The sequence below is a fragment of the Canis aureus genome, chromosome 4 (genome assembly GCF_053574225.1).
Source record: "Canis aureus isolate CA01 chromosome 4, VMU_Caureus_v.1.0, whole genome shotgun sequence".
NCBI classification, from domain to species: Eukaryota; Metazoa; Chordata; class Mammalia; order Carnivora; family Canidae; genus Canis; species Canis aureus.
In genome coordinates, this window is record NC_135614.1 from 51,897,067 (window position 1) to 51,919,453 (window position 22,387).

Here is a 22,387-nt window from a genome sequence, read left to right on the forward strand (position 1 = left end):
GTTTGGCATCCATTTTACATCTGCTTTATTTTTAAGAAAGCTTATTTTACAATGTTAATAAAGAAAAGCAAAGGATATGACATAAATAATGGACTTTTTAATCCACCCCACCTAAAATACCTGCTTCTGCCATATCAATCCAATCTTCCTTTATGAAGTCCTTATTACCTTCAGTTAAGAGAAGTCTGATATGTATGGCATTAGCCACAGCAAGATTTCTCATTTGCATTTTCAACTCTATTCATGAATTATCTTTTCATTTCTTTTTCTTTTATAATAATAAAAAAATCCATGAAAGGGACATTTTTTATAATGAGAAAGAAAATATGTAATATTATTTCTAGCTTACCATATGTCATAATATTGCTTTGGCCACATTATGATGAGCATCAGTAATTGCATTTATTTTTTCATGCTTGCTACAAGGGTTCACTTAAGACTCTGAAGAGCTCTTCTGGATTGAAAATCATTTGGATTGATTAAACTCATGAGGAGAATTATGATAAGGGTCAGATCATATGGGCATCAGAAGGTAAAATGTTAACATTTAAACTAGAAATGGAACTTTTTCTCTTTAAAGAATCATATTTTCAATGACAGGTGAGCTTTCTCATTGTAAGATTAATAATACCTGACGTTCATTCATCCATTTATTCAAAAGAAAATTATCCTGTGAGCCTACTAAGTGAGAACCCTCATCACATACAACTTCTTACAAAGAATGTATTTGAATATCCCTCAGGGTCTTTAAGCAAGAATGGCCAGAAGAAAACTTGAAGGCTTGCTTATAGGTTCCATTAAAAGAGCTCAAGAACTGGAATATCCTAGAAAAAGTAGTATTTGTCCACCATCTAGGAGGATTATCTGAATAAGTGCTCAGTTTCAGAAACTACTAAATGGAGTTGGAGAGGAAGGAAGGGGTCTCCCACCTTCAACCCCAGTCAACCACACTGAAAAAGAAAAAAAAAAAGTGTACATAGAATGACATTCTGTACGGCCCAGTCACCTCAGGCCAAAGTTTCCTAGGAAAGAAACTGTCTCCTCTGTCCTACCTATAACTCTCATTTGAGGTTCTGACCACAAATGAGGTTCCCCAAAATATCAGTACCAGAAAATTTTAGAGCTAGAAAACACCTTTCCCTTTAAGACATGGCTCAGCATACTTTTATGTACTATGTAATTCATTCCCTAAAAAGTTTGTGAAAAAATTAGAATAAAACTAGTTTTCCTCATAGTACAGTGAGGACACTGAAGACCATGAAAGAGAGGGACCACCCAAGTTAGGAAGATACAGATCCCATTCTGACCTCTAGGGCCATAGCCTACAGGGCCATACTTTTCCTGATAGGCCCAACAAGGTCATCAGCACCCTCCCTGTATCTTAAATGCTTTCATGGTGCTTATCATGGTGCTTTTTGTGTATTTATATGATTATTTGCTTTATGTCTTTCATTCTTGAACACATGGTTTCTGGGATTGAACCTATTTTTCTGACTTTGTATCCCAGAATCTATCTTGGATGGATGAGTGGACAAGTGGTAAGCCAGTATACCACATATTTACTTCTGACCATGGCAACTACATGTGTCTGTTTTCAGATCATAACTTACTGCCAGAAATGGCTCTTTCAGTGGACTCAGCTTGGCACCGGTGGCAATGGCGAGTCAGAGATGCGCTCCCTCAGTCGCCATCAGAAGCCACACCACTGTTGTCCCAAGAGAAGGGGAGGCAAAGCTACAACCTGACACAGCAGCGGGTCGTGTTCCCCAACAACAGCATGTGCCACCAAGATTGGGCAGAGGTCTCCAGGAGATACTCCGGCAACAGAATCTGCACAACCAAATATACCTTCCTCACCTTCCTGCCGCAGAATCTCTTTGAGCAGTTTCATAGGTACACAACCACTTAGCTAAATAATATGTGCTTTAACCAAGTTTTTGCCAGTATTTCTGGACAAAGATGTTGCCCTCTGAGCCACCTATCCTTTAATATCTAAATGCATATATCTTGAAAAGACTTGTCATTCATTTGCTCATTCATTCATTCAATAAATATCAGATTCTAATCTGTGTTAAGGCATGTGTTAGCTGCTAGAGATACATGAGGGAAAAAAAAAAAAAACGAGAGAGAGATAGCCCTGACTATACTTTCTAGTGAAAGAAACAGATTTAATTTTAAGAATTATATAAACTGATGTAAAATTAGAACTTCGATAAATACTTCCACGGAGAAGTATATGTAATCTTAGAGTGAATAAGAGAGAGATCTGCCCTTGTTAAGAAATTCAGAAAAGACTTCCAGGAGAAAGTGACAATTGAAGTATAACCTGAAAGAAGAGAATGCATTAACTGGGTAAAAACAAAAGTCAGGAAGGGAGCCAGGGGAATGTTCTTGCCAACAAACCTTCATGTGCAAAGACATAGTAGCAAGAGGGAGAAAGATGCACTTGGAAAACCTAAAAATGTAAGCCATAATTTTGAGTTAGTACATGAAAGATCATCTTTTAATTATAAAGCAAAATATCTACCTAGATATCATCCTAAATTTGTATATCAAGCTATAATTCTTTAACAACTACTATGATTGAGAACCCTCTATTGTGTGTGTAACAAATATTATCCTTTGTAATATTTATATGAGTCCTTTAAAGTAGGTAGTGGTATCCCCATTTTATACAAGTTGAAACAAGCCCCAGAAAGTCACAAAACTAGTGAACAGTTCGAGTTTGAATATAACTGCATGTGGCTTTAAATTCCTTACCATAATTCAAAGTGATACTGAAAGAGAATGTCACTTTAGTTGGTAAGGGCCAACAGTAGGGAAGAAATAGTGTGGAGAGTATATTTTCTTCCCCTTGGCTTTCACTCACACTTTTCTTCCTCCTTCCAGATGGGCTAACCTCTATTTTCTGTTCCTGGTGATTCTGAACTGGATGCCCTCCATGGAAGTTTTCCACAGAGAAATCACCATGTTACCATTGGCCATTGTACTATTCATCATCATGGTCAAGGATGGCATGGAGGACTTCAAGAGACATCGTTTTGATAGAGAGATCAACTGCTCCAACATCTGGATATATGAAAGGTAAGAGAAATCATCCTTCTCTTTGCTTTCTTGAGAATAGGTTATATAAACTCTTCAGCTTTTTCAAAGGATTGGTCTCTCTTCTCATTTTGTTTTCTTAAGTTCACTTAATTCAGTGATTCTCAACTGAGGCGATTTTTCCCAGCAGTGAATATTTGACAATGTCTGGAGACATTTTTGGCTGCCACATTGGGAAGGAATATGACAATGACATGTAGTGGATAAAGGCAGAAGGATGATGCTAAACATCTTACAATATACAGGACAGCCCTCCACAACAAAGAATGTCAATAGTGCTGAGATTTAGAAACCTTAACTTAACATGTGTAAACACTCAAATTATTAAGTATAAGAATGCTATATTATTAACAGTGGGGTTGAAAGCTCAAGAATTGACTCTAGAACTGACTAGTTCATCTCAAGAGACCACGTTGAAGCGCAGCTCTTTGGAGAGTGACAGGCAATGTCTCCCAAACATGAAAATGTGTACTATTTTTAAAGCATCTGAGGCTCCTTGTTTTTAAAACTTAACCAGGTAGGCTTTAGGACCTAGAGTTGGCACAACTGTCCTTGGCTGCCTGGGTGGAAAAGGAAGATCCATGTGGGTGACGTCTACATTCCAACAGGCGGAGTCTCAATAGGTAGAAGGAAGTGGACTGGCAGGTGTACACCTGTTCTCCGCAAGCTTTTTCCTTGTCATTTCTCACCTGGTGTTTGTAAACCAGCTACTTATTTTTAATTTTCCTTTTGAAAGAAGAGAGAAATTTCCAGCAGAGAAGGCAAGTAAAAGATATCAGGGACATGACTCACTAGCAGCTGAACAATGGAACTGATTAGGGAAAAAATTCTTTTACAAGGAACTCACATGCCCTGCTATGAGAATTAAAGAGACGGGATTGAGCAGAGATGAGAAAGGAAGGGAAGAAACGGCAGAAAAGGAAAGAAGACAAGAAACGAGTGGTAATCTCCAACTTGTCCTTTGAAAGATGGTCCTACAAAGAGAATCCCAACAGGAATTACTGTGGGAATCAAATTAAGACCAGCAAGTACACTGTGTTGTCCTTCATACCCAAGAACATCTTTGAACAGCTACACCGTTTTGCCAATCTCTATTTTCTGGGCATTGTGGTTCTGAATTTTGTGCCTGTGGTTAATGCTTTCCAGCCTGAGGTGAGCATGATACCTATCTGTATCATTCTGGCAGTCACTGCCATCAAAGATGCTTGGGAAGACCTCCGGAGATACAAATCTGATAAAGTGATCAATAACCAGGAGTGTCTCATCTATATCAGGTAAAGCAAAACCCAATGGGGAAGTCTTGTGAGCCTAGGTCTGATCTTTCTGGGGCTGCTACCACTACTACTACTATTTATAGAGGGAATGGAGTAGGGAGATAGCATCATTTTATTTCAGTGAAGCTGTTTAATTCTCTACAGTCAGAATTATTATCTAAAACCAAATTTTAAAAAGTGGAGGCTTGAATCTGTTGTATATATATTTTAATATATCTATTTGAGAGAGAGTGTGTGCAAGCAGGAAGAGGGAGAGGCACAAGCAGACTCTGCGCTGAGTGTAGAGTCTGAGGTGGGGCTGATCTTATAACCCTGAGATCATGATCTGAGCCAAAACCAAGAATCTGACACTTAACCCACATAATCAACTGATCCACCCAAGCACCCCTTGAATACATTGTTTGTTAAAATTAGAAGAGAAGACCTTAATGTGGCATTTTCTTTGGTGGTTCAAAAGCACTTACCATTTAAGAGTTTTGTATAAAGTCTTACCCATTCTTAGTCCAGTGTGACTATAAGCACACTAGAGCATATTTGGAGACTCTTGGAGGGAAGAGGCATCGCTGTTTTTCAGGAGAGCAGTAGTAGAACATTTTATTAGATAAACTGGATACACACTACTTGGGTCAAATCACTCATGAACCATATGATGTTAGGCAGGTGACCCAACTTCTCTGAGCCTTGTTTTATCATCTAAAGTTCTGTAGTCACTGTGGCCACTCTTAGAATGAAAGGGGCTGGCTTCAAGATATGTACTGCAGCCATTTAGGAGCTTTCTTCTAAGGAGGAGTTCTCTTTCCCAGGAGAATGGAAGTAACTGGTAACCAACTTAGAGCTGGCTGATGAGCGGGTTTCTAAGAGATTATCAAATGCAAAGGGCTCATTTGTCTCCAGGGAATCTCTATGAAAAACTCCATGCCCTCCCTCAGCATCACATGTCTTCTGGAGGCTTTGCTTGCAGGGCCACAGTTACATGTCTAAGAAAGTTCTCTGAAGAGAGAGAGAGACAGAGAGACAGAGACAGAGACAGAGAGAGAGAGACAGAGAGAGAGTTTTCAGCTAAATCTAATTGTTTTGATTGTTGTTAGCCCACTGAACACCTAGAGATGAGATTTAGTCTTTCCTCACCTTTGAATAATAAAATCATAAAGATAGGGAAAATGATTGTCAGGTTGCTTTCTTTGAAGAGACTGTCACCAGTCAACCCCATCACTTTTTGTTTGCTACTTTTCTCCTTTGTTGTGTTTCTCAGAGAAGACACACAATGGTGAGCCAGAAAGCTGGTTCTTTAGGGAAGAATGAGTGTGGACCTCAATTACCTTGATCTGATTCTCCTTTATCTGCCAGAAATCCTCAGCTCTATGCTTCCTAGAATTATGGGCCTGTTCTTGGGGATAATGTCAGTGTTGATCAGATCCTGATCTGATCCAGTGTCGATCAGATCCTGATCTGATTCTGATCCTGATCCTGACCTGAGGTGGGATTTGGTCTGATGTAGGCTAGGCTGTTGTTCTGTTCTCAAAATAGCTTCCAGAGAACAGAGAAAAACCGAGGTGATAGCAATCCTAGCAAAAAGAGACTTTGGTCCACAGGTTCATTGGCAGTGAGCGACATAAGAGGTTCTATCGTAGCAGTATTTCCCAGAGTATATTCAGTGGAAAAATAATGACAAAGGGGTGGTGTCCAAAAAAAGGACACTTATGATAAAAAAATTATGCATTGGCCCTCTTAACCGATGTTCCAGGAGGGAACTAAGAAAAGTTGTACAGTAAAAAAATCTGTCCATCCTTAGCTCAGTGTTATTCCAAACTTACTTAACCTTGGAAAAATTTTTAACATATATTAACATTTCAATTTGGGGAATTTTACCTTCTTCAATATAGCAAAATAATTGACTACAGGGCTAGGCGGGTAATTGAATGAATCAGAGAGATTAGATACAAAGAGAAAAGCAATATTATCTGTGTACTGATAAATGGGAGCTGATCCTTGACATCAGAGTCCAGATGAGATAGGGAATGGTGGGCACTGTGGCAAACAGGGGGACTGGTGTTCTTGTACAGGAGGCAGAACTGGTTAGCATGTGGCAATATAGGCCTAGTGTAGCCAGATTGTCTGAACTTTATTAAAGGAGCTTAGAAGTTAATACTTTTATTTGAAATAACCTCATATTTAAATGAAATAACCTGCTATAATTTTTTCAAATACTTCATGCCTATTTTGTTTGACTTGAAGTTCTTATTTTGCTGGAAGCCCCTATTTTGCAAACTTTGCTTTATAATTTGGTCCTAAGGAATCTGGAGTGTCTGCAAAAGAGTTATTAGATTCTTCTTTTGAGATTCATCTTGAGTGAGGGAACCTCACTCTTTGGGCAGGGATGGGGTGTGACTGGTTTTTTTGGTTTTCTTTTGTTTGTTTTGTTTTTTATTTAAATTCAGTAAGTTTACATATAATGTATTATTGGTTTCAGAGGTAGAGGTAGTGATTCATCAGTCTTATATAATGCCTAGTGCTCATTACATCACATGCCCTCCTTAATGTTCATCACCCAGTTACCCTTGTCCCCCATCCCCTCCCCTCCAGAAACCCTCAGTTTGTTTCCTACATTAATAAGAGTCTATAAGGCCTGCCTCCCTCTCTGATTTCTTGTTTTATTTTTTCCTCTCTTCCCCTATAATCCTGTTTTGTTTCTAAAATTCCACTATGGGTGTGACTTTGAAGTTACACAGGCCTGGTATTCAGTAGGTCTAAACTTTAGGCCCAGGTCTGTGACTAACTAATAATACCTTAGAAAAGTCATTTAAATCTCTGGATCTCAGTTTCCACTTTTATAAACCTTGAAGTCAGACTAGATCTTGTCCTATGAAATGGGCTGGGAAAGAACAGAATCTACAACCAAATAAATTTGGAAAATAGGACATACTTGATGTTTCTCTTGAATCTAACAATGCACATTAGCATAATAAAGGTCCTGGGAGGACCCTCTGTAAGTAACCTATGGAATCTTGCTTAACTCAGCTGTGTCTGTTGAAATACTCTCTGCTGTAAGCAGCAGAAACCAACTCAATTTTTTTTTTCAAGATGTTCTTTATTTATTCATGAGAGACACACAGAGAGAGAGAGGCAGAGACACAGGCAGAGGGAGAAGCAGACTCCATGCAGGGAGCCCAATTTGGGACTCCATCCCAGGTCTCCAGGATCTTGCCTTGGGCTGAAGACAGGCACTAAGCCACTAAGCCACGCAGGGATCCCCCCAACTCAAATTTAAAAAACGAATAGAGTTGTTGGTTTAAGGCACTACAAATGCTCTGAGATGGGCAGGTGATTAGGTATAGTTGAGTCTTCATTCTAGATATAGCACTTAGCTGTCCTTTTCATTCAGTCCCCTCTGTATCATCTTAACCCTCAGGCAGACTTCCCTCAGGCAACAAGACTGGCTGCAGCAGCTCCAGCCTTCATATCTACATGTGGTAACTCACAAAGGGGAAAAAGAAGGGCACTTCTGGGAGCATTGTTGGAAGGTCAAGGAGGCTTACTTTCCAGACGTTCCTTACACCTCAGTGACCCCAGTGGGTCACATGTTCAAACCTGAACTAATCCCTGTGAGCAGGAGATGGAATTATGCTAGCTAAACTTTACCTGAACCACAGTTCAGCATAAAGACAATTTCCCTGGAGGCATATCTGCTACCCAGAGAAAATGTAAAATCCAAAGGGAAAAAAATAATAATAAGGTAGTTTCTAAGAGAAAGAGGAACAGATATTGGAGAGGCCACCTCTATGTACTCGATACCATCATCTAAAATATATTTGAGCCTAAGCTCTTTGTAAATTGCTTTCTACATATTAACAGGAGCATATACTCTTGGGGACATTCTGTAATTATCTATCTATCTATCTATCTATCTATCTATCAGTAAAGTTCTCCTAACTCTTAAGTGGATTGATTCTATAAAAGACCCCAGAAAAGGAAGGTAGGAAATGCTAGGTAAGTGTCAGTTATCTTACCTGATGGATGCTGAAGGACACTTTCTTTTGCCAAATACTGATGACACATGATAAGATGTCAGGCAAAGAATACAAGGTCCAAGAGGACGATTTGTTTTTAAAGAACAACATAAAAGCTTATATCTCCAGCATTAGCTCTACCCATTTTGTCTCAGATTCACACATTTGAAAAATGATGCCTTTGTATGTGTGTGTCTGTGTGTGTGTATGCATACACATGCATGTAATTGAATATTGGACCCTTAGAATTTTGTTCAACCCAATCCCATGCATCATGCAGCCCAGACTTGTTTATACTGTGAGAGACTCCTTTTGCAAACAGCAGAAGCCTTGTTAACAGAATTACAATCCTGTTAGAGCATTTTCTTTTAATATAGCGACTGTGCCTGTGGTCTAAAGATGACCCATTAATCAGATTTATGGAATGACTTCAAGAAGAGATTAGCTTCAGAATTGTATTAGCTTAGTTTCTCCCAGGGCTCCGCTTAATGAATCTAGGAACCATACCCAGCAAGAGATTTCTATCCTTCCATTCAGCTTAGATTATTATTTGTATTCAGAAAACATGCAGTAAGGAAGCAGGGGTGTGAACCGAAGAGATCTATGACAGGTTTGTCTACATATTATAATGAAATGAAAGCCCTCCAGTGTCTCAGCAGCTGAGCAGTCATTTGTTTTCAAATATGCATTCAGGATCTAGTGTGTGTACACCACATGGTAGACCCTGAGTACACCCCAGGGGTTCTCAGTCCAGTGATCACAAGGAAATTGTAAACAGTTCCAGTGTCCCATGCCTACGCAGAAAGGACCACAGTAATTCTGCCTGTGGAAAACATCAAGGCTGAGGGAAGGCTTCCCTGAAGAGGGCACATTTCAAGAGGCATCGAAAGATGAGCAACATTTAAACAGGCAGAAGGAACGTATTTTAGTTCATAGCCTGATTGATACGGGAGAGTTTAGTTCTTTGTCTCAGAGTCGAGGGATGAATCTCGTGGACGTGGGAGAGTGAGTAAGGGCATAGAAGTTCATTAAGCTAAGATACAGAGAAAGCTCTCAGAAGTGAGAGGGTTTGCCACTGAGGGCTTGTAGGGTTGGTCTTTTATTAAGAGCCTAATCAGGGAACCTAAATTCTTTAACATATCCACTGATATCACCATTGAGTAAGGACTGGTGATAACATCTTTAATGGCTTACTTCCTTTGTAGAGTCTGATGATTTTTTGTTGGTTACAAGTAGCTGTTAAACAAGACACCCTCCCTGCCCACACCTTAGGGCAAAGTGTTCTGGCTTGTTCCCTTATCTCTGGTTTCCTTAACACCTCAGCATTTTGGGGATCTTAGGAAGTCTGCTTCCTTAGCCCCCTAACTCTCCCTGATTAGCCTCAATTGTCCCTAACTCCTGATCATGAGTGAACTAAAGATTTTATGTGTGGCTTATGCTGGTATCAAAAGACCAGGTCAAGGGATCCCTGGGTGGCTCAGCGGTTTAGCACCTGCCTTTGGCACAGGGTGCGGTCCTGGGGTCCCAGGATCGAGTCCCACGTCGGGCTCCTGGCATGGAGCCTGCTTCTCCCTCTGCCTGTGTCTCTGCCTCTCTCTCTCTCTCTACGTCTATCATGAATAAATAAATATAATCTTAAAAAAAAAAAAAAAAAAGAAGACCAGGTCAAGAAATGTCAGAAATTTAGAAGAATGACTCAGAAACTTCAAAATTCTGGCTCTTCTGCTAATACTTGGGAGATTCTTTTTCCTGGAAGTCAGGTGGCCACTATAATAGACAAATAATTCCAGATGTTACAGGACAGTAGTCAGGCTTTTGACAGCAAAGCACTGATGGCATGATTTCCCAGCAATGGCCAGCTCTGTTGGGAAAAAAGAAGCCTGGCCTGCAAACTCTTTTTATTTGTATGTTAGTCCCCTTTTATGCCAGAGTCCCCATTGGAAAGCCTAAGAATGTGGAAACCAGAAGTCCTGATCCTGAGTCTGCCACTAATTAGCTGTATGATTTCAGTGAAGTCACTTAGGCAGTTGGGGCCCCGTTTGTCTCATCTTTAAATAGTGATCATAATCTCTATGTTATATTTGTGAAAAGATGTGCGTTTGACTTGCAAAAGATGTGCTTTTAACTTGCAAAAGGGCTTGAAAATAACAGAGCTATAGAAATAAACTATACAATGTGTTGCAAAAGAGGGTGAAAAATGAGTCTCAAAAATGGCATTTAAAATGTGACCTCGGGATCCCTGGGTGGCGCAGCGGTTTAGCGCCTGCCTTTGGCCCAGGGCGCGATCCTGGAGACCCGGGATTGAATCCCACATCAGGCTCCCGGTGCATGGAGCCTGCTTCTCCCTCTGCCTGTGTCTCTGCCTCTCTCTCTCTGTGACTATCATAAATAAATAAAAATAAAAATTTAAAATAAAATTAAAAAATAAAATAAAATAAAAATAAAATGTGACCTCTTACTGGATGCTTGGCATCAGACCTAGGATAGTCCCAGAACTGCCACTTACTAAACTTGTGACTACATGTAGTGACTTGATCGCTTGAACTTTCATTTCAACATCTGTAAAGTGGGAACATTGCTAGCACCTATTTCTTAAGTGTCCTGTGGATGGAATGAGATCATCTTTTTTTTTTAAGATTTTATTTATTTATTCATGAGAGACACAGAAAGAGAGAAAGAGAGAAGCACAGACACAGGCAGAGGAAGAAGCAGGCTCCATTCCACGCAGTGAGCCTGACATGGACCTTGATCCTGGGTCTCCAGGAACACACCCCAGGCTGAAGGTGGCACTAAACCACTGAGCCACCCGGGCTGCCCGAGATCATCTTTATAAATTGTTTAACACTGTGTCTGCACCATAAATCATACTATGTAATTTTTTTTCTTAATGTCCAGTGACTTCAACTCTCATTTTTCCAATGCCAGGCCCAGCCTGAATCTAACTTTCATGCTACACTCTCCACACATACAAGGGAGGAATCATTTATTTTGGTAGTAAAAAGCAAGGCTCTGCTCCCTCGTTTCTCTTCTACGGGGCAGAACCTGAAATCGAGAAACTCTGGAACTGGGCCATCCTTCTCCCTCCTCCCTTTCCACAGCATTCTTGAGCACACTCACACCAACACTTACATTCAGGCAAATGATCCAGATGGCCTCAATTAGCCCAGAGCCAAGGGCACTTTGTCCAACCCAACTTCTAACATAGAGCATGCATTAGAATATCATCCTTGTGTGGCACTAATAAAGCAGCTGTTTGGGCCCCATTTCACTATTATTTACTCTAAGTAACAGCTCTTTGGGAAACCCAAAGGAGATGAGATGATTGATAAGGACAGAATTCAGGCTTTGCCAGGATTATTCTAACCTCAAGACATATAAACACACCTTCACTCTGAAACTACCTTCACGGGGTTGCTGTGGGTACTAAATGAGAGAACGTATGTCAAACGCTTAGTGTATTGCCTGGCATTCAGTAGCACTCAGAAAATGTTAGCTAAAATATTGCCGAAGAGGGTTCTATAGTCTTGTTAGCCAGGAGTTGCCATGACCTTGAGCCAAGAGGATTAAGGAAGAAATGCCATTGGCTGGCATTTGAAACCACACAAGAGAAGACAAACTCTTTAGCTAAAGAACTTGAACTCCAAGCTCTTGAACATAGCAAAATGGGCCTGAGGGAAGAATCTGAAAAATGCAGACAAGAGAGAAACATCTAGTGTCATCTGAAGCATGAGCATGAAAAGCACCACTGGCTGGAGTTTACAGACCAGCAGACCATTGCATTCATCCCACACATCTTTGCTCTGCATTTGGCATCACCAAACTAGGCTCTGCTCTGAAGCGTCAATTTTACAAGTGCCCACCCTATTCCCACTGCCTCCCCTGTGCTCACAGAAGGCCATAAACTATTTAGGCCAATTCAGCTTGTCATTTCAGGATAGAATGCATTAGGTCTTCTCCACAACTCAATGGGTAGAAGAGTCATAAAACAATCCAAGTGTCCCTGAAGCTCTGCCCTCATGTCAACAGGCATGACTTACATTTTGGCAAGTGAGGATTTATGGCCTGTTAAGGAGCTCACAATTCTAAAAGGTGAGGCTCCTATTTTCATCCCAACTCCAATTGATTCGGTCACCAGCTTCTGAGGCTTCATCTGCTTCATACTTCATTCCCAAACAGAACGAAGAGACCACATCAAGCCATGAAACTCCCATGCCTATCACTTCTATGTTCTGGTAGACATATCTATGTGACCTTACATAATTTAGATAACTTTTCTGGGCCTGCTTTCTCATCTATGAAATGGAGATAATGGTAATAATAAAAGTTGTTTCATTATCAGGCAGCTAAATAGTAATGTATCTTAAGTGATGGACGGAGACAGATAAGCATATTGTGTTGTGTTGTGTTATATTGTATATTATCAGAAGTCTCCTCTGGTGAGTCCATAACAGAAAAAAAGATGCTAAATGGCTAAAGGTTAGGAAAAACTTCCCTTCTTCTGCCTCATGTTCAAGACAAATCTATACAGAATCAGTTGCTAAATGTTTACTGAACACTTCTCCATACACTAAACACCCCATCAGACCCTATGTAGTAACAGAAATATAAGGCTCGGGGTCATACTAGCTCTCCACAAGCTTATTATATTGTTGAAAGTAAAAGATACACAAAACAGTTAGGAAATAGGACCACAATAGGCCAGAAAATGGGGCAAAGAGAGGTGTATCACTGATGCTCAGTGCCAAAGAACGAAAGTAAAAGGTAGCATTTGGATCTGCAGAGGCTCAAGGGAGGGCATTTGGGGTAATATCTTATGCCTTCGGTACTCCCAGGCTGCTTCTCCATACTCTGTGAATGTGACCTTGATGGATTACACCTGTGACTCTTGTGTCCCCTAAGCATGGTATTTCCATGGCCATCACTGCTTTGTACCATTCCAAGCTCCTTTCTGCTTTCTGTGTGTCACAGTCATGTGCACAAAGAAGTCAAGGGTTGGACTACTACTCCTTGGAGCTTCAATACAAAATGAGACTCTCAGTATAGAGAAGGACTTTAATAACAAATATGACTGGTTGTGTTAAGCCTCATTGGCTCCTGGGTGAGGTCACATTAATACATATACCCCAGTGACACTCGCCCCAAACTGCTGATTTGGGACATGTCGTCCCACCCTAATTTCAAGCCTTCCTAGATATGCCTAGGCATACTTAGATATAAGGAGTATCACTGTGTCCCTCAGTATTTCCAGCCAAGCCAGAAATCAAAGTATCCTACCATTCCTCTGGCCTCCACTGTCCCCTTCTGGTACTTTTCTTGGTCCTGTAAACCTGAAGCCCTATCACTGGGGTCTGTAGCTGACAGGTGGATACAGAAGGCAAGGAATAGCCAGGCAGGGGGTACTCACTACCCAGACTTAGGCTGTCTTTAACATAACTGCTTTGCTTTAGCTTCTGTTCCATTTCCTGAGGCCAGGTCAGGGACAGAGGCCACACAACCCTTTATCCCTTTGTCCCTTTCCAAATCTTCTACACCCTCTTGCCAGGTTCCTCCCACAGGAAAAAAAAGAAAGAAAGAAGAAGAAAGAAAGAAAGAAAGAAAGAAAGAAAGAAAGAAAGAAAGAAAGAAAGAAAGAAAGAAAGAAAGAAAGAAAGAAAGAAAGAAAGAAAGAAGAAAGAAAGAAAGAAAGAAAGAAAGAAAGAAAGAAAGAAGAAAGAAAGAAAGAAAGAAAGAAAGAAAGAAAGAAAGAAAGAAAGAAAGAAAGAGAGCACCTCATTCATATGAGTTCATAAAAACAGACAATTACACTATCTCTAGTCTACTGTCTCCACAGCAGTGACCCTGTTTGCTCCAAGCTAAAATAACTATAACGATAATCATAGCAGCAGTAAATGCCATTTGCTGTGCAATCATTAAACAATTCTCATATATTATTTTTGTTAGCTCTCACTATAACCTATAGAATGTATTTTAGCTGTCCTATTTGATAGATGAATAAATTGAGGGTCAGACAGTTAAGCAGTGGGTTCAAAGCAACACCACATGTAAGAGATAGTTCCATAGTTCCAGGTTTCAAATCAGGTGAGCCTGATTCCAAAGCTTTTAACCACTCTCCAGTACTGCCTCTACCTCAACATACGACTGGCAAAACAATTCTGTATTACAAGTATTCCTGAGCCAGCCACGGGGCCGTTGGTCCTCCTGCTTAGCACCATGGAAAGAGTAGAGGTTCCAGTGCAAACTTTGTGACTGTGTACCTTGGCCATGTCACTCCTAGCCTCAGTATCCTTACCTGAGTAATATGAGTAGAATTGGAAATCCATCAAATCCCTTTGGCACTGATTTGTTGTTGGTGTTGTTTTTATTAAGTCTTTATTTTTTATTAGAGCAGCCTTAGGTTGATTCACAACAAAATTAGGGGAAAGGTACAGAGATTTCCCATATATCCCTAGCTCCCATTCATGCATAACCTTCCTCATTTTCAACATCCCCATCAGAGTGCTACATTTGTCACAACACATCATAACCACCTAAAGTCCATAGTTTATATTATAGCTCACTCTTAGTGTTATATATTTTGTGCATTTGGACAAATGTATAGTGACATATCCATCATTATAGTGTCATAAAGAATTGTTTAACTGCATTAAAAGTCCTCTGCACTCTGCCTTTACATCCTTCCCCACCCTACCCCTCTCCAGCCCCTAGCAACCCTTGATCTTTTTATGTCTCCACAGTTTTGCCTTTTCCAGAATGTCATATACTTGGAATCAAACAGTATGTAGCCTTTTCAGATTGGCTTCTTTCACTTAGTAATGTGCATTTACAGTTCCTTCCTATCTTTTTGTGTCTTAATACCTCATTTCTCTTTAGTGTTGATTAATATTTTCATTCTTTGGATATACCACAGTTTATCTCTTTACCTACTGAAGGTCATCTTGCTTGCTTCCAAATTTTGGCAATTATGAATAAATCTGCTATAAACATCCATGTGCAGGTTTTTGTATGGACATAAGTTTTTAACTCCTTTGGGTAAATACCAAGGAGCATGATACTGGATCATGTGGTAAAAATATGTTTAGTTTTGTAAGAAACTATTGAACTTTCTTCCAAAGTGGCTGTACGATTTGTACATGTCCACCAGCAATGAATAAGGGTCCTTATTGCTCCATATCATTGCCAGCATTCCGTGTTGTCAGAGTTCTGGATTTTGGCTCTTCTATTAAGTGTGTAATGGTATCACACAGTTTTAATTTGCATTTCTCTAATGATATATGATCTAAAGCATCTTTTCATATGCTTATTTGCCACCTGTATATCCTCTTTGATGAAGTGTCTGTCCAGCACTTTTACCCATTTTTTAAATTGAGTTGTTTATTTTCTTATTGTTGAGTTTTAATTATTCATATATTTTGGATTATAGTCCTTTATCAGATGTGTGTTTTGTAAGACACATATTTTCTCCTGGTCTGTGGTTGTGTTTTCATTCTCTTGACATTTTCTTTTGCCGAGCAGAGGTTTTTAAATTTAATGAAGTCCAGCTTATCAATTATTTCTTTCATGGATAGTGCCTTTGGTGTTGTATCTAAAAAGTCATCACCACACACAAGGTCATTTGGATTTTCTATGTTAACTTCTAAAAGTCTTATAGTTTTGTGTTTTGCATTTAGGTCTATGATACATTTTGAGTTATTTAGGGAAAGGGTGTTAAGATCTGTGTCTAAATTCATTTGTTTGTCTGTGGGTGTCCAGTTCTAGCACCATTTGTTGAAAGGACTATCTTTACTCCATTGTATTGTCTTTGGTCCTTTGTCAAAGATTACATATATATTTCTGAGTTCTGTCTTCTGTTCTATTGATCTGCTTATCTGTTCTTTCACCTGTACCACAATGTCTCGATTACTCTAGCTTGAAGTCTTGAAGTCAGGTAGTAATAGTCCTCCAATTTTGTTCTCCTTTATATCATGTTGGCTATTCTGGGTCTTTTGCCTCTTTATATAAACTTTCAAATCAGTCTATTAACATTTGCAAATGAACATGCTGGGCAGGATTGATTTTAAGGATATACTTTTCTGGGAGTTTGTGCCAGTAGCCAGAGCCCTAAGTCTTCAATTGGCTGGATTAAATCCCTCTTTTCTGAGCTTGGGGTAAAGGATTCAATATTTAGAGTTTCCTGTGTTTGTATATTGTGTACCTGGGCCCAAGCCATAAAATGCAATCATGGGCATAAAATGGGTGTCCCAACTGCATGAAGGAGAATGCTGGGGCTGGGAGAGCAAGGGGTTAGCACTAACCATGATATTAATAATCATTGTCGTCACTGTTGTCACCATCATCAGCATCATCAAAGTATCGTGTATTTATTGAATACTTACTAAATGCAAAGGCCTGAGTTCAGTCCCTTTCCTGGATCATGTCATCAATCCTTTCAACAACCTTCTGAGGCAAGTGCACATATTACTGTCAATTGAAAAAAACAAAGGCTCCGAGAGGTTAAATAACTTGCCCAGGGTCACATGGGTAATAAGCTGTGAAGTTGGAGTTCAAACCCACTCTTAACCCCTATACTGCACTGATTCTCCCTAGCATTCCTCTTTCACCCTGGGGTAGTAATGCTGACCATTCTATATCCAGCATTCAAGCTTCCAGAAGGATAGCTAAGGTCAGCTCATCATCCTGTTTTGAATAGAAAGTCCCACAGACAACTAAACCTGAAAAATCCTCTCTACTCTAGTTCCTTGAAACTCTTTCTGTAAAACCCACACACTTGAGAAATGGAGCCTTAAGCATTCTCTCCTCCCCCTTTCACCTGCTTCCCCATGGCATCCAGTTGGTTACAAACCTCTCTTGCTGTTTATTTCCCTCTTAATAAGCCCCATCTCCTCTCGGAAAGCCATTTAGCACGGCACCACTTAATTTCTCCTCGAAGCAGAATCTGCCAGATGGAGTCTTTGTCCCAGGCCATGTTGATTTGTCTTATTTTTAAACAGCAGTGAGCATCCCATGAAACTAAAATAGCAGTTGGTTCCCAGGTGTGACTTACTGAGCAGGGAGGTGATCAAGAGCGTATGGACTCATCCACCTGAGGCAGCCGTTCCAAACGACTTCCTCAGGTGGCACCCAGCCAGCTGCTGGCCACATCTGGGTGTCATTTGATGCAGGGGCACGCCACTTTTCCGCGTCAACTGAGTTCAGCCACTCATCACCTCCTCTGGTTGTACCCCCTTGGGCTGTGCATCCTTGCCTTTTCCACAGACATACTCATACTTCTGACATTGGGGAGACAAAATGGACCCCAGAGGATAAAGAGACCAGCACAAAGTTGCCAAATGATAGAATGAAATGTCTCATTTTTTACCCTGATGTCTCGTTTTTTTATTCCCAAACATTCATTTAAAATCTGTCTTTTATTCCATAACATAACAATGTTTGGATTAATATAAATATAATCCATCAAATTATGTGCCAGCTAAATTACTAAACCATATCCTCCCCCACACGTACACACACAAAACATGTTTTTTAAAACTAACATCTCAAAGTCATGTTGATTCTGTAGCTTCATTATCCCAGACACACATAATAGGGTGTGTGCCTCTGTTTGAGAAGCACACTCATGAAGATGGGCAGTCTTTTTTTTGGAGGGTATGCCTACAAGAGGGACTAGGAATGTTTCTTTACTGCCACATGTCATCCTAAGGATGAGAGGATTAATCTAAAGGAAAGACAGAAGTGATTATTACTAAAAAGGCAGTGACTTCCCTGGGATCTAAGGAATAATAGAAGTCAGAGGTTGATCTGACTTACAGCATCTTGGGTGGCTCCTCTGACCTCATTATACCTATCACCACAATGAGGATTGACAAAACAATAATCTAGCTCACTTCACAGAAGTGACTGCATATATACCATAAACACATCTCCATAACCCTCCATCTTCATCACCTTAAAGCTCAGATCCCATAATAAGCATTGGAGTCCTTTATTATAAGGGGAAGAATGAGATTCAGTGTTCGTGGATGGAGGTATGTTGGCCTTGCCTCTTATATGCCTATGTTTGCAGCAATCCCAACCAGCACTTGCAAATCTTCTCAACCAGTGTGCTCTGGAAGTATTGGCAATTAGTTAAAGGCATTTTCACTAAACCCAATCTCAAATACCAAATATAATGCTGAGATTATAGCAACCAGTTGATACCCACCATGCCCAAAGGCGTCATCTGACAGGACACGGAAGTCAAAATGGGGAGGTAGAGAAGAAGGGGGACAAGTTGAGTGATAATCCTTTATTCTTTGAAGTAATTTTGCTATAATATTTAGGAATTTTTTGTTTTGTTTTGTTTTAAGCACCACTCAAAAAGAACAACAACAAAAGCAATAAAGCCAGTCTTTCTTTGACCCTGTGAGATTCCTTCTCCCATGGAGAGTATGAGCCATTCTAGTTCCTTAAGTAGCCTTATACTCGAACATTTAACAGGTATTCTTAGGGCCACTATGAAGAAAAAACAAATCCTTCCCTGAATCAACAGAAAGACCATGAATTATTTGATAATAATATTCACATTCCTGATGGAAGAGTATCTACCCTAAATATATCAATAAACAGATAAGTATATTTCTGAAATATCATTGAGAAAAAATATGAGGAGGGGCTGTCCACATTCTTTACAGGAAAAACAAGTGATAAAATAAGCTGATGGAATCAAAAAGTGTTTAGAAACCTGTTAAATATCCTTCCATGGAAAGAAGCACCATTACCAAAATGCTACAGATATATTTGCCCTTAAATGCTGAGAAATGGTCTCAGTAGTCATTTGGACGATATTGCCCGTGGACTGATTGTACGAGTAGCTGCTTTGCTATGCTTTCTGGAGCCATGGGAATTTCCACTGAATTCTTTGGGTCTTTATCATGGCAAGGTGCTCCCCAATACTAATGTCTCTGATTATTTTATAGACTCAGATTAGACCTTCCCTTAGTTGGCATTCCAGATGAGAGCACACTCATTTCAGGGGATTAGGGGAGTCCTGTTCATGGATATTTTATGACAAGAACAATGGAGTCTTAGGAAGGCTTATTTGGGGTTCTCTGGAGGGCACCAAAGTAGGAAAGAAGACCTCAAGCCCTTCACCTCCTTAGGGACTTTTATGAAGTCAAAAGAGAAAAGCAAAATTCCAGTCATATCTCTTTCTCTGTGAAAGAGTAGTCTTGTCATCGCTAGGACACCCAGATTCCAATAGAAACAGAAGCAATAACATGCCCAGAGGGGCTCAACACCAGTGGAGAAAAACAGCTGCGGCTGGGCTCAGAGGCATCCAGCTGCAAACCAGCTGGGCTTGGTTGAAAAGACCACATGTAGAATATTGGTTGGGTTCCAAATCCCATATTTAAAGAGGAACATTTCCAAATACAGCCTTAAACAAAACACCCACCCTTTAAGACAGGTATTAAAACTATCATACAAGAGTAATGAAGGGCACTTGGAAAGTTAAATTTGACTTGGCAAATCCAAAAGGCTTCAGGGGATATTTGATGAATGTCTTAAAATATTTATAAAATGGTAGAAGATGGAATAGATCACATTGCTCAGGAAAGCAGATCTAGTTGAATATTTGGTGAAGTAGAAGGAATATTTTCTAAGATGAGAGATCCTTAAAATGAAATGTGCTCCCTTGGGTAGTAGGGAGTCCTTTCACTGGTGGTGTAAAAGCTGAGACTGCCATACCCCCTGAGACCTGAGGAGACAGGGGAATATTTTTGAGGAGGTAGGATCTCCAAGCAGTAAAAAGTGTGAAGTTGGATGTCAGGATGGACCTGGACTCAGGTTTCAGTTGTTTTTATAAGACTTTGGGAAATTTTTCTTGGACCCTCAATTTCCTCATTTGTGAACTGGGTCTAACAATATCCATTCCAGTGGGTATTATTATGCAAATAAAGTATTAACTATCACTAGTGTCTGGCACAGTAGAAATGCTACATTTGTGATTATTGCTGCCACTATTTATCTGCTTGATAAATTGGGTGGGAAGAGAAAATTCATACTTTCCTGAGATTTCTTTAGCCTTCTGATTCTATGAGCATTATGGGACCCATCCTGTTAAACTTCCTGGTGCTATCTTTCTAATTTCCTGACTGCCCAGAGTTTTCTGTTTCAGCACCACCTCACATCTTCCTACACAATGATGTATACCCTCACTTTCCTACTGCACTTTCCTCTCCTAATCAGAAACAATTTTTTCTAAACAATTTTTCCTTGCAATCCTGCTTTCTGTAGTGATAACTGGTTAATCTGGAAAATGATGTATATTAAGAGTACTAGAATAATATGATTATGTAGTCACCTTTTCCCTTAATTTTTTTCTTCTACTAGAAAGCAAGGCTGAGCACAGTACCTAGTCTACATCCAGCAGTCAATCAAAACTGTAAATGATGAGGACAGATTTTCTGCTAGTGGGATTTTATAGGTCACGTTTAGCTTTTCTAGAGTGTTATGATCATTTGGTGATCATTTGGGGCAAGATAGAATACCAAACAGTCTTGTGACAAGCTGCTTGGGGGATGTTTAGGCACAGGTGGGACCTTCTTCCATTCACTTATTAATTTTCTAGAGAAACTTAAAACTCACTGTTGTTCTCCCACCCAAGAAAAGAGAGGAGTTACGTGCAGAAGTGCTGGAAGGATGTGCGTGTGGGAGACTTCATCCAAATGCAGTGCAATGAGATCATCCCAGCAGACATACTCCTCCTCTTCTCCTCAGACCCCAGCGGGATCTGCCACCTGGAAACTGCCAACCTGGATGGAGAGACAAACCTCAAACAAAGACGTGTTGTGAAGGGCTTCTCACAGCAGGTAAGGCTCTTTCTAAGATCTTCAAAGGTGAGGTCAAAGGGAAGAAGCAAGCCAACTCTACTGGAAAATTGAATTTAACCTGGTGGCTAGAGGAGAGAGTAGGAGATGCCTCCTTTTCCCAAGCCTTAGGTATAGTTAATCTTCCTAGCAAGGCTTTTGATGGGTATCATCCCATTATCACAGATGGGGAAATAGGCTTAGGAAAGTTAAATACTTACTGAAAGCCTCAAAATTCCTAAATGGGGGCTCACTCTATTTAAGGAAATTGTAGTCTCTGCCCTAAACCAAGGGCAATTACCCTTGGGACTAACCCATTTTTCTGTGCTTATGCAGTCCTTGCCCATCCTGCACAGCTCTGCTCCCTCCACTTCTCCCTCTGAATCTTCTCCAATACTACTTTGACTCCAGCATAAGCTATAGGAAGGTATTGTTATCTATTTTTCCACTTGTGTACATCTTACTTTCCCTCCTTGAGAAATAAGGAATGATCATCAACACTTAGTTAACCCCCACACTTACATGTATGGTGCCGTGAATATCATAGAGAAGTCATTATTGTTTGCTGGTTAAGAGCCCATTCTCTGGAAGCTGACAGAACTGAACTCAGAGTCCAACCCCACCATTTATTAGCATTCTCACCTCGGGCAAGTTACTATTCTCTCACATCTTTATTCCCTCATCTGGAGAATGGATACAAAAATAGTACTTCTATATTAGGGTGATCCTGAAGACTAAAAGACAGGTGTAGGAATTACTTAGCATGAAGGTAGACACATAGTAAGGAATCAGTAATTGGCAGTGAATGTCAATGGCGTTCAGACGCAATATGTGCTGATAAATTGAAACCGGGTGTGATATTCCAATTTTCAATTAAAGTTCCCCTTGAAAGCGTTGATTTTCAATCTGGAATCTTCCTCTGCCCATGGAAAAGAATACAAATATATCAGTTTCTTCACTCTCCCAGCCTTCAGCGGGAGAGAAATTAAATGAGTCAGGGGATTTAGTGGAAAGAAGGCAAGTGCTCATTCCTCAGAGATTCTCATGAGCTAGAGTTCACTTATCTAGATTGAAACTTCTTGAGAGAAGACAACTTGTCATATCTCACTTTGCCTTTCTCCAAGCACTGGATGAGCAGTTCTCACAAAATCACTTTGGTATG

General features: G+C 40.1%; 1 protein-coding gene across 12 annotated transcripts in view; it reads left to right on the top strand.

The window, feature by feature from the left end:
- ATP10B (ATPase phospholipid transporting 10B (putative)) overlaps window positions 1-22,387 on the top strand; it is a 304,309-nt gene that overhangs the window by 200,346 nt on the left and 81,576 nt on the right. For 10 of the 12 annotated variants that reach the window (XR_013378278.1, XR_013378277.1, XM_077895646.1 and 7 more), the window contains 3 exons: window positions 1,599-1,893; window positions 2,890-3,084; window positions 21,024-21,228. Coding sequence is in view for 10 of the 12 variants with exons in the window: in XM_077895646.1 (XP_077751772.1) it covers window positions 1,619-1,893; window positions 2,890-3,084; window positions 21,024-21,228 (675 nt within the window). In the remaining 2 variants the exon portion in view is untranslated. Of the gene's footprint in view, window positions 1-1,598; window positions 1,894-2,889; window positions 3,085-3,714; window positions 4,377-15,065; window positions 15,158-21,023; window positions 21,229-22,387 lie in introns of those variants that run through there. The other 2 variants (XM_077895644.1, XM_077895648.1) reach the window with 2 other exon arrangements.